This window comes from Diceros bicornis, chromosome 7 (genome assembly GCF_020826845.1).
Source record: "Diceros bicornis minor isolate mBicDic1 chromosome 7, mDicBic1.mat.cur, whole genome shotgun sequence".
In the NCBI taxonomy this organism is placed as follows: domain Eukaryota; kingdom Metazoa; phylum Chordata; class Mammalia; order Perissodactyla; family Rhinocerotidae; genus Diceros; species Diceros bicornis.
In genome coordinates this window covers 43120804-43137271 of record NC_080746.1, presented here as the reverse complement: position 1 = coordinate 43137271, position 16468 = coordinate 43120804, and the positions used below count along the sequence as shown (strand labels likewise).

Below are 16468 nucleotides of genomic sequence, written 5' to 3'. Positions count from 1 at the left end.
TGGTATGTGGGTTGCCACTCTGGCTAATAAGCACACAAAATGATGCTCAACCTCATAGTCATTAAGGAAATTCAAATTAAAACCACAGTTATATATGCCACTACAAACCCAATAGAATAGCTGTAATGAAAACTGCAGATAATAACATATGTTGTTAAGGATGTAGAGAAATGGGAACCCTCATACATTGCTGGTAGGAATGTGAGACAGTACAGGTACTTGGAAAAACTGTTCTACATTTTCTAAAAATGTTAAAGATAAATTTAGAAGAAAACCCAGAATTTCCATTCCTAGGTATATACCCAAGAGAAATGCAAACATGTCTGTACAAAGACTTGAACTCAAATATTCATAATAACATTATTTATAATAGCTAAATAGTAAAAACAATTCAAATGCCCACAACTATAGAAAGGATAAGCAAAATGTAGTATATCCATACAATAAAATACTATTCAGCAAAAAAATAATAATAATAATAATGTACTGACATACACTACAATATGGATGAAACTCTGAAACATTACACAAAGTTTAAAAAGACACACAAAGCATCATATATCACATGGTTCCATTTATATACGGAAGGTTCAGCAAAAGCACATCTCTAGACACAAATAGGGATTCCCTGAGACTTTTGGGGTAATGAAAATGTTCCAAAACTGCATTATAGTGATAACTACATAACTCAGTAAATTTATCAGAAATCGTTGAATTTTACACTTGACATGGGTTAATTTTATGGTATACAAATTGTATGTCGATAAAGTTGTTAAAACTACTGGGGGACACAAAAGTCCTAACGTAGCCTAAATATTCTTCAAAAAGAACAAAGTTGGAGGATTTATACTACCTGAATTCAAAATGTATTCTAAAGCTACAGTAATCAAGACAGTGAAATATTAGTGTAAAGCAAGACATAGAAATATGTACAACAATGAAACAGAGCTGGAGTCCAGAAAGAGACAGCACACATATGGTCAATTGGCTTTCAACAAAGATGCCACGATAATGTTGCAAGGGGGAAAGGGTAAACTTTTCCACAAGTGGTGCTTAAATATTTGGAACTCATATGAAAAAATGAACCTCATCCACACATTACACCATACAAAAAATTAACTCAAAATGGATTTGTGGACCCAAATGTAAGAGCCAAAGGTTTAAAAACTTCTATAGAATGTCAAAAAAAAGAAATTTAGTGATCTTGTGCTAAATATTTCTCGCATATGGCACCAAACATGATATATAAAAGAAAAAATTGACGGATTCATCAATACTAAAAGCTTTATTCTTCAAAAAAGACAATTAATAAAATTAAGAAGATAAGCCACAGACTGGGAGAAAATATTTGCAAAACACATATATGATAAAGGATTTGTATCCAAAAGAACTCTCACAATTCAATGATAAGACAATCCAATGAAACCATTGTACAGTCTAAAAGACTTGAATAGGCACTTCACTAAAGAATGTACCTGGTTGGCAAATAAAGTCATTGTCTTAGTCTATTTGGCTTCTATAACAAAAATACCATAGACTGGATGGCTTATAAACAACAGAAATTTATTTCTCACAGCTCTGGAGGCTGGAAAGTCCAAAGTCAAGATGCTGGCAGATTCGGTGTCTGGTGAAGGACTTCTTCCTGGTTCCTACAGAGCCGTCTTCTCCTGTGTCCTCCCATGTGAGAAAGGGCAGAGGGAGCTCTCTGGAGTCTCTTCATTAATAGGATTAAGGGCACTAATCCCATTCCTGAGGGTTCCACCCTCATAACCGAATCACCCCAAATGCCCGACCTCCAAATACCATCCCACTGGAGATTAGGTTTCAACATATGAATTTTAGGGAGACACAAACATTCAGTCTAGCATCCATGAAAAGATGCTCAATATCATTAGTCGTTGCTAATATATATGCAAATTAAAACTACAATGAGATACCACTACACACTAAAAAGTGGAATGGTTTAAGTAATAAAAGTTGACAATACTAAGTGTTGGTGAGGCTGTAGAGGAACTAGAACTCTTACAGACCATGAGGCTGCTTGGCTCCCAGCAGAAGTTGCATTGGCACCAGCAGCATCGCCCTGTCTCCAGGCTCTGGGACTCCAGGGCTCTCCACCTTCCACCCACTCTTCCCCCGCTGGGTGAACTTGGAGAAAGCATCTGCCCAGCGCATCCAAACCCTGCCCCTACTCACAACAACCCTCATGGTCTGCTCTGCTCAGCCAGGAGACCAACATCTAGTTCCCAGCATCTGCAGGGCCCAGGAGCAAACTGGGAACACCAGGGCACCTGAGCTGCAGCGTTGCTTCATTTGGTTTATTGTGGTTATATTTACAGTGTTGCTGACTTTTATTAAATATTTAACAGATACAAAAATACGTATGGAATATGTGTAAATTAGAACTAAAAACAAGTTAACAAACACCTGTGTTCTGAAAAATAAATATCGTCCTTAACCCTCAAACCCAGTGTGTGCCCCTTGCCTTTCCCATTCTCCTGCTAAGCGCAACAACTGTTCAGGCAATTTGGTCTGTATCACCTACTTGCTTACCTTTATCATTTACCATCTGTGTTTCTAATCCTCAATTATACATTGTACAGTTTTGCAGGTTTTGGAATTTATAGAAATAGTATACTCTGTGTATTCTTCTGTGATTTCCTTTTTTTATCTCAACATTGTGTTTCTGAGATTTGTCCAATTTGTAGCATGTAGCTAAAATTTATTAACTTTCATTACACTGTATATTCTTTTTTCTTTTTACTATGCTTTTTCCTTTTTTCTAGTTTTATTGAGGTATAATTGACAAAATTATATATAAAGTTTACAATGTGATGATCTACTATATGTATGCATTGTGAAATGATTACTACAGTCAAGTTAATTAACATGTCCATCACCTCACAGTTACCTTTTATGTATGTGTGTGTGGTGAGAGCACCTAAGATTAACTCTCTTAGCAAATTTCAAGTACATTATCCATATTACTAACTATAATCACCATGCTGCACCTCAGATCCTCAGAATTTATTCGTCTTATAACTGAAAGTTTGTACCGTTTAACCAATGACTTCCTATTTCCCCCATCCCCTAGAAACCACCATTCTATTCACCATTTCTATGAGTTTTACTTTTTTTTTTAATTCCATGTATAAATTATACTATATGATCATTGTCTTTCTATGTCTAGCTTATTTCACTTAGCATAATGCCCTCAAGGTCCATCCATGTTGTCGCAAATGGCAGGATTTCTTTCTTCTTTGTGGCTCAATAATAATCCATTGAATACATATATACCACATCTCTTTATCCATTTATCTGTCAGTGGACACTTAGGTTGTTTGCATGTCTGGGCTTCTGTGAATAATGCTGCAATGAACAAGGGGGTGCAGATATCTCTTTGAGGTACTGATTTTAGTTCCTTTGGATATACCCAGGATTGGGATTGCTGGACCATATGGTAGCTCAATTTTCAATATTTTGGGGAACTGCCATACTGTTTTCCATAATGACTGTGCCAATTTACATTCCCACCAAAAGTGTACAAGAGTTCCCTTTTCTCCACATCCTCAGCAACACTTATTATTTCTTGTGTTTTTGATGATTACCATTCGGACATGTGTGAGGTGTTATCTCATTGTGGCTTTGATTTGCATAACCCTGGTGATTAGTGATGTTGAGCATCTTTTCATGTACCTATTGGCCATCTGTATGTCTTGTTTGGAAAAATGTCTATTCAGATCATTTGTCCATTTTTTAATCCAATTTTTTTTTTTTTTTTGCTATCGAGTTGCATGAGTTCTTTATATATTTTGGATATTAACCCCTTATCAGATATATGAATTGCAAATACTTTCTTCCATTCAAGTAAGTTGCCTTTTCATTTTGTTGATGGTTTTCTTTGCCAAGTCTCATTTCAAGGAGCTTACCACCTATGTTTTCTTCAAGTTTTGTGGTTACAGGTCTTACATGCAAGTCTTTAATCCATTTTGAACTAATTTTTGTATATTGTGTAAGATAGTGGTCCAGTTTCATTATTTTGTATGTGGCTGTCCAGTTTTCCCAACACCACTTATTGAAGAAACTGTCCTTTCCATTTTGTATATTCTTGGCATCTTTGTCATAAATTAATTGACCATGTGTATGTGGATTTATTTCTGGGTTCTTTATTCTGTTTCATTGACCTAGGTGTCTGCTTTTATGCCAATACCATATTGTTTTGATTACTATGGTTTGCAGTATAGTTTGAAATCAGGCAACTTGATGCATCTAGTTTTGTTCTTCATTTTCAAGATTGCTTTGGTGATTCAATTTGTGGTTCCATACAAATTTTAGGATTGTTTGTTTTATTTCTGTGAAAAAAAGTCATTGGAATTTTGATAGAGATTGCATTGAATCTGTAGATTGCTTTGGGTTCTATGGAAATTTTAAAAATATTCTTCCAATCCACGAGCATGGAATATCTTTCTATTCATTTGTGTCATCTTCAATTTCTTTCATCAATATCTTGTAGTTTTCAGTGTGCAAGTCTTTTATCTTCTTGATTAAATATATTCCAATGTATTTTATTCTTTTGGATGCAGCTGTAAATGGAATTGCTTTTTTAGTTTCTCTTTCTGATAGTTTCTTATTAGTGTATAGAAACGAAACAGATTTTTGTATATTGACTGTATCCTGCAACTTTCCTGAATTTGTTTATTCTAACAGTTTTTTTGGTGGAGTCTTGAGAGTTTTCTAGGTATAATATCATGTAACCTGTAAATAGTGACTTTTACTTCTTCCTTTCCTATTTGGATGCCTTTGTTTTTTTTTCTTGCCTAATTGCTCTGGCTAGGATTTCCAATACTATGTTGAATAAAAGTGGGGAGAGTGGGCATCTTTGTCTTGTTACTGATCTTAGAGGAAAAGCTTTCAGCTTTTCACTATTGAATATGATGTTAGTTGTTGGCCTGTCATATATGGCCTTTATTATGTTGAGGTACGTTCCCTCTATACCCACTTTTTTGAGACTTTATATCAAAAGGGTGTTGAATTTTGTCAAATGCTTTTTCTGCATCTATTGAGATGATCGTTGATTTTTATCTTTTATTATATTAACGAGGTGTATCACATTAACGGATTTGCAGATGTTGAACCGTCCTTGCATCTCTGAAAAAAATCCCTCCTGATCATGGCCTATGACTCTTTTAATGTATTGTTGAATTTAATTTGCTAAAGTTTGTTAAGGACGTTTACATCTATGTTCATCAGGGATATTGACCTGTAATTTTTTTTTCTTTTGGTATCCTTGTCTGGTTTTGGTATCAGGGTGATGCTTGCCTCGTAAAATGAGTTTGGATGAGTTCGCTTCTTTCTATTTTTGGAAGAGTTTGAGGAGGATTGTTAATAATTCCACTTTAAATGTTTGGTAGAATTCACCAATGAAGCCACTTAGTCCTGGACTTTTGTTTGTTGAAAGGTTTTGGATCATTGATTTAATCTCTTTACGTGTAATCTAGTAAAGATTACTCTAGTAATCTGTAATCTAGTGTTCAGATTTTCTATTTCTTCATAATTCAGTCTTGGTAGGTTGTATGTTTCTATTTAATATTCTATTATAATTCTAATAATAATTTATCTATTTCTTATAGGTTGTCAAATTTGTTGCCATATAATTCTTCATTCCAGTGAATTGAGCTGATTTCTTAACTCTTTTGCCTCATTACTCTCCTCTGAAAAATAGAAATTATTGTTTTTATTTCTATTCTACTTATAATTGTTGTGAGTACTGAAAGAGGTAATTTATTTAAATTCCCACCATCTACTGCCTACATCTAGGACTCTTTCCATAAATGCTAGTCACTTTTTATGATGTATTCTTATAAATATTTTCTTGAATTATTCTTGAATATTAAGAATTAATGTCAATTCTTCTTATAAGGGTCCTGTCATAAAGAAATTCGTGTTCAAGAACATGTTCTCAGATATCGATTATTCTTACAATGGAAGAGAATGAAACACAAATTATTTAAACTTTATTTCAGTTTACCTGGCTTTGTTTATCTCTCCACAATGAATGTTTGCTGTTCTCCCTTACTGATTTATTTGTTCATCTTAATATTTTTATTCTAATATATAATAAAATTAAATAAAATACAAAGATTATTAGAAGATTATGATGCTATTAAAATATATAGTGCTATAGAATTATGTGTTCATATTGCTTCTGTCATCAAATAATCCATCATGCATCTCCTCTGTCATTAGACCCCTGGATGAGATTTACCACTCATCCCTGGACTCAGTCATTCTCAGACTCTGTTCCCAGGAATCTTCTCACCAAAGGAGACATTACCAGACTGTTTGAAATAAACCCTGAACCACAGATCTGAAACTCTGGTTGTATATTTTCTTTGCCACATCTTACAGTAAGTGAATTAAATACAGGAATATTCAGCATTGTGTATATGATTCTTCATACAAAATAAATATAATAAATACATAGTTAAAATAGTTTAATGTACCATTACTTTGAAACGTTTAGGATTTGTTTAAATTTAGGACATTTTAAATGTGATTTGTCTCTTGAGTATTATTTATTTTCCATAGCAAAAAGTTTTCCTGTATGATCTGGTAAGTATAAATTCAAGGTAACTGTCACTATAGGTATCTTTATTAAAATTACTGAAATCTCCCAGATACGTAGTCTTATTATCTCTATGAATGTCATTCTGTTAAGATATGTATCCATCAATCTTTTGTGTCTCTATTATAATTTGCTGAGCCTATGAATTGTAAAGGCAGCCTAATTCACATTTTTATTAGATAGTATTCCACAGTATTCTAATTTTATTTTGGTTACATTTAGTAGGCTTTTTAACACTGGTTTGGCATGTTTTTATTTACTACCTTCTGTATCTATTAATTTACTCAAACTCTTATTGAATGTCAATCATATCTTAAGTTTTGTTACCTACTTGAAATATATCTGTATGTAGGGGAGACATAACCTTCGCTTATAATAGGTAAACTAGAGGGAGGCCAATATTAGGTTGTGAGTTTTACAAAGAAAAGTACAAGGTGTTCTGAGTACACAAAACAAGGTGACCTCATTTGTTCCAGAGCTTAAAAATAATTCCATGTAGAAGAGATTTTAAAACTGGGACTTGATGCAGACACTGGATTTAGCAGATGCAGAGCAGGAAGAAGTTAATTCCAAGTCTTTAAGAAGAAACCTGTGCTCTTGCATTAACCCAATAAGCTGAGTAAACACACCCAGCTATCCTTTCACCTCCAGCCACCTTAGAAATCAAGTGAAAAGACAAGACACAGAATAAAGATTGCATAGTATTCTGAGATTATTTTTATTTAAAGAAAACCAACAAATTCATAGACTTAACATTATCAGCCCTTTTGAAATTAGTCAATATGTTTTATAAAGGAAGATGCAGTTAAACAAAATCAAGTAGGCACTAACTTAGCTATCGTGGGTCTTGGTATTCTTGACAAATGTGGTCAGGTTTCTGCCCTGTCCCTCATTATGGGAGTCCAGAGCAAAGAAAAGGTTTGAGAGGAGAAGAGAAGGAGCACGAGAGGAAACTACAAATGAGGGAACTATCGGCCACATTAACAAAGCTCACTGTACCACATTCGTAATCCAGGAACACCCCCACGCAGCCTACAGGCCTTTCTACGTACTGAGGCAACACTGGGGAAGAGGTAAAGAGACTGCACCGATTGTCCTCTTTGACACAAAAAAGGAGAAAGATTCCCTCTGAGTCAAGGACCATGTCATTCCTCATTGTCCAAGAATCATTACAAAATCCAATGACCCAGTTCCAACAGTCCCCCACATACACCTCCCAGTAATGTTGGCCAGAAGTGAATGACTGGGCTCCCCAGGCAAGAAAATATTTAGATCTTGCTGAATTACTGGCAACTTCAAGATGATCAGTACCAAAGAGAAAACGTCTCAGATCTTCAAACAGTGGGATGTGACCAGTGACTACTTCATTATCCAAGGAAACATACACTGCAGGAAGAAGGAAACAGTCACCTTAACAAATGGTGTTATAAACTCCTGATGGACATGGGCTTTACCTAGCGTCTAGGTTTCCTAGCTTATCACTGGAAATGGGCCAGGACAGTGAGAGAGATTTAGAAATCTACTGTAGCCCAAGGTCTGTAGGTCTGGTTTCATAACAGGAAAGTCTTTAACTAGACATAATGAGAGAAATTATTGAATTTTCTGGAAATATATAAAGAAGAGAGAGATTGCTAAGCTCTCTCTGTTATTTTCTCTGAAACATTTGAAATTAGGAGCTCACTAATAATTCACAGTCAGTTACAAAAGTAGCCTGCCCATCTCCTCAGAAAATATACAATAATACTAATTAATAAGAAAATAATAATAAATATTATTATTACTCCTAAAGAGTGATCACTTTGCCTCAGATTTAAGGATTTTTCACTAAAGCATGCAAATCTAAAATAAAAAGAAAGAAAAAATCATATTTTTTTAAGAAGTGGTTTCTTTGTGAGAATTTTCTTTTGAGAAGAAAAAGCACAAATTTATTGAAATAATACATTTTCAGCTTACTTTGTGGATGTTGTGTATAAGCATTCATTTCACGTATTTAATACATTGATTATACCAAATATTTTTATATTAATATGAATAAATTATGCTCTTTATAAAGTGCATTTATTACAAAAAGTTTTAAAAACAAAAGTTAAAACTCTCTATCTCATTACCAACGATAACCACAATTACCTAAAACATGGACTGTACATGCAGATTTACATGTTTCACATGAACGGGTAACACTATGCCTCAGCATGCCACAGGCCATCAAATATCTTGTCTTACTGTTTATTTCCAGATATGTTATTACAATCTATGATATTTGGCTTTTCTCTATATATCAGTTAGTTTTTTCCCACATATATTACTTTTCTATAAAGGCAGATTTGGTAGTAAAAGTTCTCAGAAAAGAAACCATAGATTGAGCACTGCGGAAAGATTACTAACAGAAGGGAACGTGCAGCTGTATCACCAAAAGGCTGCCTGTTACCTTGGAATCGGGTGAGCCTGCCTATCAGCCCAGTGACGGGCCATGAACTGAGCTGTGGGTCCACAGGTTGGGGCACGTGCAGCTGCACCGACTCACTCCTGCAAAGAAGGACACTTAGTTATTCTTGCTGAGATCAAAGATTTCATCACAATGATTATATCTACATCCTAAGGAAGATGTTTCATTAAAATCCTCATAATTAGGATCAGGGGTTATGACTGTAACTCCACGAACTAGGGAATGAAGCAACTATTGATTAATTTTGTGAATTAATTAAACTAAATCCAATCCCACCTCCTAACACTTCAATCCTAGCACACAATTCAAAGCAATCATGACTGTACCTGGTTCCTCTCAGCCAATCAGAGAGCTATGCACAAGGGCCCCAAATTGAGGACAGTCAGGAAGGGCACTTTGATTTTTAATCCACACCAGTCACCACTGAAATGCTCAGCATCTATCTAACCACAGCTAGAGGGTGAGGAGCTCAGCTTGGGCAGGGATTCTGCTTCCGAGGACCCAGCTTCACTTAGTGCATCAAACAGACTTTCCATTTGAAGCTGGAGGCCGCCATGTGCTACACATGGAAACCCCGAACCCTTGATGATCCTCCCTATGCCTGTTCTCTCCCTGCTCCCACTGTAAACTTCTCTGAAATACTTAATCTCCCATAATCTTGTCATGACTTTGGGGCATATCCTTAATGTGTTTTTACATTTCTAAAAATTAAAGTCAGGAATGGTAGCTGTCTTCATGCAACTTTTGCCCAGAACCTTGCAAATAAAATGCCTGCCCAACTTCGCCTTCAACAAAACAACAAAATGTTTCTACCTTTACGAGAAAGGAAAAAGAAATATATTATGAAAGAGGTTATATTATCATAATAAATTACACTGCCATTTCAGCATCAACAGTCTGATCACTGTTACAATTCTCAAACCTTTAATATAGGGGCAAACTTACCTTTTCAACATGTTTTCAAAATGCTGTAAAGAGAAAAACACACAAGATAAAGACTTAGCATACATCACAAGATTCATAGTGGAGACTTAATTCTTATTCCCAAGCGTGGGAGAACCCAAGTTTCAGCAAATCGTATCATGTACATGGAAACAGAAAGGGAAAACGAATCGTAGATTGCAACGTTTCTCCCAAATTCCCAAATTGTTGCCAGGTCCAGATACATATCCATATATCTTCAGACAAACTTCTCTGTTGCAGTAGTTCAGTAGTTGAATGTGTGTTTGGAGAATTGTAGAAGAAATTATTCTCTAGGAATTTTTTTTACCTACTCTTTCACAAACCTTTGTTGTTCTTGTGTATGGCAAGAATGACCCTTGGTCGTTAGCATTACCCAGACATGTCAAACCCTTATCACAGCATCAGAAAGCCTCATTCCAAACATGTGATGGAAGACAAAGAGAACCTGGGCAGTATCAAGTAGCACCGGGACTCTCACTCCTCAGTCCTTACCTGGAGCAGCTCCATGTCTGGTTTACGGCACATTTCCTTGAGCTCCTCATACATTCCTCTTAGGAGTTTCCCCTTTAGGTCCATGCTGTCTTCACTTTGCTTGAGTTGTTGCAAAATCTCTTTCCTTTCCTTTTCTAGTCTCTCCAAATGATCTTTCTCCTCCTTGTAGAGCAATGGACACACCTTCTGATATTCAGCACGGATCATCTTCCTCCGTAGAGTCACATAACCCTGAAGTGACAATGGATTAATTAGATCATATATTCAGGCTGATTTTATCCATGTCTCATTATCTACCGTTTGTCTTCTGACATTTAGCAATTTGGTACATTTATTGAAAACAGAAATTTAGGGACTCCTTTCTTTTTTCTTTTTTTTCCCCACTCATTTGATTGTTTATTTGATTGCACTAGAAGCCAAAATCTTGACTCAAATAACTACTTTCCCTCAAATATCCACATTTTCTTAAAAACAGGTACTTGTGATTTAATGATTGTCTTATATAGTACTACTCAATCCATTTGGTCTCTTTTATCCTCAGATATTTTAGCTACAGAATGACTCTTTGTTTTCAGGAAATAATAGCAAATATCACTTGGTAGAATAAGATAAGACATCTCTAAAATTTTTACTTCCAGGGCAGTAAACTGCACGCAAACCAGAGCCTTGGGTGTATGAGTGTGGCTTGACGCTTCCTGTCCAAGACTATGCACTCCACGCCTTAGCTGACTTCTGCACTATCCTTAGAGACGTTGGTGAATAGACAGCCACCTCCCAGTAGTAATTCCCTGCTCTGCACTCTTTTTTCATTTTCTCTTTCCCTTCTTTTCTCTCAACTTTTAAACATGGGTTATTTTCTCACATTGTATTGAAAACAAAATAAAATATCCACTATTGATCCAATGTCTTTATTTGGCTTTTGTGCTGTCGTTTTTACCTCCAACAAAGCAGATTTCTTGATCCCAGGTGTACATTCACTGTACTCATTTATGAAACTTTCAATCGTTCTTCAAATCAATGAAATCTCTCTTCCATTCCCAACATTTTAATGAAACCACACTCTTCATTTCACCAAGAACCTCCTTTGCTAAAGCCACATATTTTTTATATGCATGTTACTAAGAAGTTCTTCGTATTTCACCAACTCTCCTTTCTATAAAACCCACATACCACGGGCTTCAAACAAATCTCTCTCTCTTAGTTTTCCCTCCATCAATTTACATTCACCAGCTCCTGTCTCCCAAGTGGACCCATTAATACAGGGACTCCTCAAGTTATCTTTCCATGTGAAAACTTGATTCTTTTCTTTCTAAAAACTCTCATGCGGTATCCGTCTATTACAATGCCTAGAATATGCTGACAACTGTGAAATGCCCCTGTCCAGGCCAAATCGTCCACAAAAGTTCAGCCTCATTCATCCAATTTCCTACTGTGTATTTCTGCTAGGATATCTCACAGGAACTTAAAGTGCGGCATTTCTCAAACTAAATTTATCTTAACGCAAACCAGCTATACTTCCTCTGTTTCTAACCTTAGTGATGCTCCAATTTGAAAGCAGAACCCATATCACTTTTTTATTTTACCTTTGTAATATTCCACATCAAACAAATCACATTTTCTACCATAAGGAATATCCCTTGAGTCCTTTCACTTCCTGTTCTCTGTGATAATGCACTCCTAATCTTTCCTTTAAAGATTCCTCACTTATCTCCTACTTGCTTTCTTGACTTTCATTTTGAAGTCTTCCACTCAATGTTCTCTCTAAACTACAATCTGAATAAACTTTCCGAAAAAGTATTGTGATCATATTTCTTCTTTGCTTAAGCTCCTTTAGAGGCTTCCATTTGTATTCAATATAGTTCAATTACTTAGAATATATTAGATGAACCTTCAGTAAAAAGACACCAAATTACCTGTCCCCTTACTCTACTCTCCACTCAGATGCTTCTCTTCATTACACCTGTCATAGGAAATGTCAGTGCCCAAATAAAGTTCTGGTTCATCTTACATGCAGGTCCAGCACTTAACATGCTTCACACAAGGCTACTTCTCATAAATGTCACACTCAACTTTTAGGTCTGACTTCAAATTTCTCTACTCTCACTCATTCTGCTTCATATCAGGAGCTTCACAATGGAGAACAAAAGACAAGTGCGGTATGGGAAAATAATTAGTTTGAGATATATTAAGTTATCTCTTCCTGAAAAACTATTTCCCCAAACAGCCATGTGCCTCAATTTCTGACCTCAGGCAGGTACCTGCCCAAATGTGATCTTCCATAGTAAGGCTTTTCTGATCACCATATTTAAAATTTAATTTTGTCAAAGCTACTTTATTTATTTACCTTTCCCGTTGTATTTTTCTCAAAAGCAACTATCACAATGGATCATACTATAAATTTTATATTTTGACTGTTAATTGTCTCCCGCCACTACATCACAAGCTCCTTGAATGCGAGAAAATCTGTTCCTTTTGTCTACTTCTGTATTGGCTTAGAACAAATTAGTAAGACACAGTAGGCACTGGCTATGTCAAAGAAAAAATATTAAGTTATATCTTTAAGGATATCACTTTAAATAATCAAGAGAACTTTGTTATAGTTCCTTGTCATTCACACAGCCCCATTTTGATTCCTTTATCAATGGTGAGAAGTGTCTTTAATATTGTTTGTTTATATATTTCCATCAGAAAATTTTACTTCTCTAATGAGCATATAGATTTACTTTTATTTCACCTCTCCTATTAATGGTGTTCACCCATATTTTTGAATCAACAAAGGATAGATTCAGATTCCTCAGCCATGCATTTAGTTCACATTTTGAACCAACCTGTGTTACACTTCCAGTTGCATCTCTCGGCACTGTCCCTCGTATAATACGTGAGTTAGCCAATATGAGTTTTGTAAAATCCCAACTTCTCCATGATTCCTCTAGTTTCTAGTCTTCAGTTCTCACTTATTTACCTACTGGATATCCCCATGAATATCCAATTTCAAATTGTCCTTTACCATGCAAATAATCAGTGAATATCTTCCTGAATATTCAAAAATTTTTTTTTGTTCTGAGAAACCCTGTGTTTATCTCATCCACTAATTATTATATCCCGTGATGACAGTGATTTTTCTCTACATTTTGGAGTGTTGCAGTGTTCTTCAGGAAATAAAGCCTTTTAGTTGAATATTATGATTTCAGTCTATATCCTAACAAAGGGACAGTCTTCTCTGTACGTGATTAGGTGGAACTCTTTTTGCTGTCGGTCAGTCACTCGTAGAAAACCATAAACATTATGATTTTAGCTCAAGTTCCTATTGTACAATCACTACGTGTCCCAAGATTGTGCTGAAAGAAACAGAATCCCTTGCTCACCTCCCATGTTCTGATTTTGCTGGTTTCTCTGTTGAGATTTCTCTGATTTTCCCACACAGACCTCATTTGCTTCAGGAGCTTTTGCTGCAAAAGAACCATAAATACGAGCATCAGAGAAGCTGATATTAAAAATATCAGATCCTAACAGATGTAGCGGGGGGGAATGTAAGATAAATAATCACTAAAGAGGGCAAAGAGCCAATGCATTTTCATTGTTAAGCTCAATTGTCAAATAGGGGAGACTTTTTTAACCATAGGATAAACCTATAGTTGTAAAGCGGGTTTAACCATGAAGGAAACTGGCCCTCAAGCTTTGTCACCTAACCAATTTTCATTAAGTGAACCCTGTCTCAGATTTTAGTTGTTGTGATGCTACTTCTTATCTCCTACTATCCTATATTTTAGCTAAAAGACAGTGTTTATAAATAGATTCCATTAGATTAGTGATTTCGTAATCATGGTTATAGTGGGCAATAATCATCACTGAAATTAACAGATTTGTCCACCTTGGTCTTACACTGAATTATCACAATTTCAACCATGATTGACATCATCACCACCATCAACTCGAGTTGTAAGATTTTAAACCGTAAATATGTAAGTGCTGTAAGATTGAGAACGTTCTTTCTTCAAAAGTTTATTGTAGTGCTTGGCTCATAACACTAGTCAATATCTGCTTTATATGTCACATGCAGGAATAATATTTATATTCACTTTCTTTTTCATAATCTCTCAGATAGCGGATCCCCCAGGTTCAAACTTCTCTCACAGCCATCGCTTACCCGGTATTCCTCAGCGATCCAGTCAACGGAACAATGTCTGTGAGCCACGTGCTCCTCAGCCTTACAGCAGAGCAAACAGAGCGCATCCTTGATAACCTCACAGAAAAAGTTCTTTGTTTTCAGGTGTATCTCACACATCTGTTCTGCAGAGCGTGGGAATTGGTAGGGTCTTGCCCGTCTGGCAAGGAAGACCCGTGTCTTCAAGACAATGTTGGTTTTAAAGGTCGTTTGATGTGATGTTTCCCTGCACACAGGGCAGCGAGGAGGACGTGGGGCTTGCTCCCAGCAGACACAGAGACAAGGCATACAAAAGCTGTGCCCACAGCCTGTGGTGACTGGGTCTATGAAATAATTCATGCACACGGAGCAGGTCAACTCATTCTGGAAGACGTTGGAAGCCATGTTGCTAAGGAGAGAAAAGAAAATTATTTTGTCATGGGCCTTCAAAGAAGTGCACCTTCAAAACCATTGAAAATACTAAGGGGCATGAGAATTATTCCTGTTTGTACAAATACACTAGTGTGTATGGCAGGACAGACTATGCATTGCTTATCACAGACAGAGGATGCGGACGAACAGAGAGTCCTCATACACCAGCATATTGATTTGTCAAATATAGCCTTCCCATCAGGGTTCCAGCTCCCTAGTACAATTCCAATTTGTTCTTTTATGCCCTCTCTTCTAAATGGACTTAGGAATCAGTAGTTCAGATCCAATGCCCAGCCACAGAGAGTGGGTCATATCTCACCTAAAGCCATCATCCTTATCCCTTTGCCAGTGATTGGTTATATGGCCCTTTGACCCTATTTGGCCAGTGAGGTTTAAGGAAATATTATTAGGAGGATCTTTAAAAGGTATATTTGCTCCTGAAAAGAAACATAAGGAAGAGTCAACCGTTTTATGCTCCTCTGGACAGTGTTTGAACCTGATGCATGAAAGTGTCTTTTTTTTGTTGTTTTTTGGTGAAGAAGGTCAACCCTGAGCTAACATCTGTTGCCAATCCTCCTCTTTTTTTTGCTGAGGAAGATTGGCCTTGGACTAACATCGGTGCCCATTTTCCTTTACTTTATATGGGACACCGCCACAGCATGGCTTGCTGAGCAGTGCTTATTCCACGCCCAGGATCTGAACCTGTGAACCGAGGGCTGCTGAAGCCTAGTGGGCAAACTTAAACACTGCACCTATTGGGCTGGCCTCAAGGTTATCATTTTGTCACCACAATGTGCACTTGCCTAGAGAACAAGGAGACACCCTGAGGATGACAGAGAAATGGAAGACCTGGGTCTTTGATGACGTCAACAAGGCATTAACCAACTCTGCGACTGACAAACAATAAATGTAAGAGGAATTTAGAAAATAGAAAAATCACATTACCATCATCATAATTAGCAACATATTCAGGCAAGAATCGTCAGTGGATGTGAAAACCACTTGGTAAAACAGTATCAGCCCAAAGATTACTTTTTAATAAGTTCTTCACTTTATTATCATCAAGTAACATGTTAAATTATGTATTTAATTTAAAAATATGTACTTTCAGTAACCATAGATTATGACTAAATATTTTGTATAATTATATGGTTGCTGTTATCTTCCCTGTCTATGAGAACTTGAACGAGAGGGGTTGAATATTTTCAAGGCTGAAAACTTATTTTTGGTCCAAAATAAATCAAGTCAACAATTGCTTTATTGAACAATTATAAAATCAGCTTCAAGGTACCTCTTTGAAAAATAGGTAGCAATGAGGTGATGATGCCTACAGATATATTTATAAATAAAAGTTCGTGAGGGGGAT

General features: G+C 36.2%; 1 protein-coding gene across 1 annotated transcript; it reads right to left on the bottom strand.

The window, feature by feature from the left end:
• Positions 1–7430: 7430 nt before the first annotated feature.
• Positions 7431–15075, bottom strand: LOC131408989 (tripartite motif-containing protein 43-like). The gene is made up of 6 exons (XM_058546210.1): positions 14674–15075; positions 13892–13975; positions 10527–10757; positions 10017–10039; positions 9054–9151; positions 7431–8011 (listed from the first exon to the last, which is right to left on the bottom strand). Exons 1-6 carry the CDS (start codon positions 15073–15075, stop codon positions 7518–7520), a joined length of 1332 nt encoding a protein of 443 aa, XP_058402193.1. The 3' UTR covers positions 7431–7517.
• Between the last annotated feature and the right edge of the window lie 1393 nt (positions 15076–16468).

Excerpts from the sequence above, each read along its gene's own strand:
- LOC131408989 (XM_058546210.1), bottom strand. The coding sequence starts at position 15,075 with ATGGCTTCCAACGTCTTCCAGAATGAGTTGACCTGCTCCGTGTGCATG. Across the intron at positions 13,976-14,673 it reads GGATCGCTGAGGAATACCGG|CAAAAGCTCCTGAAGCAAAT; the intron begins GTAAGCGATGGC and ends GTTCTTTTGCAG. Across the intron at positions 9,152-10,016 it reads TTTGAAAACATGTTGAAAAG|GAGTGAGTCGGTGCAGCTGC; the intron begins GTAAGTTTGCCC and ends CCTTCTTTGCAG.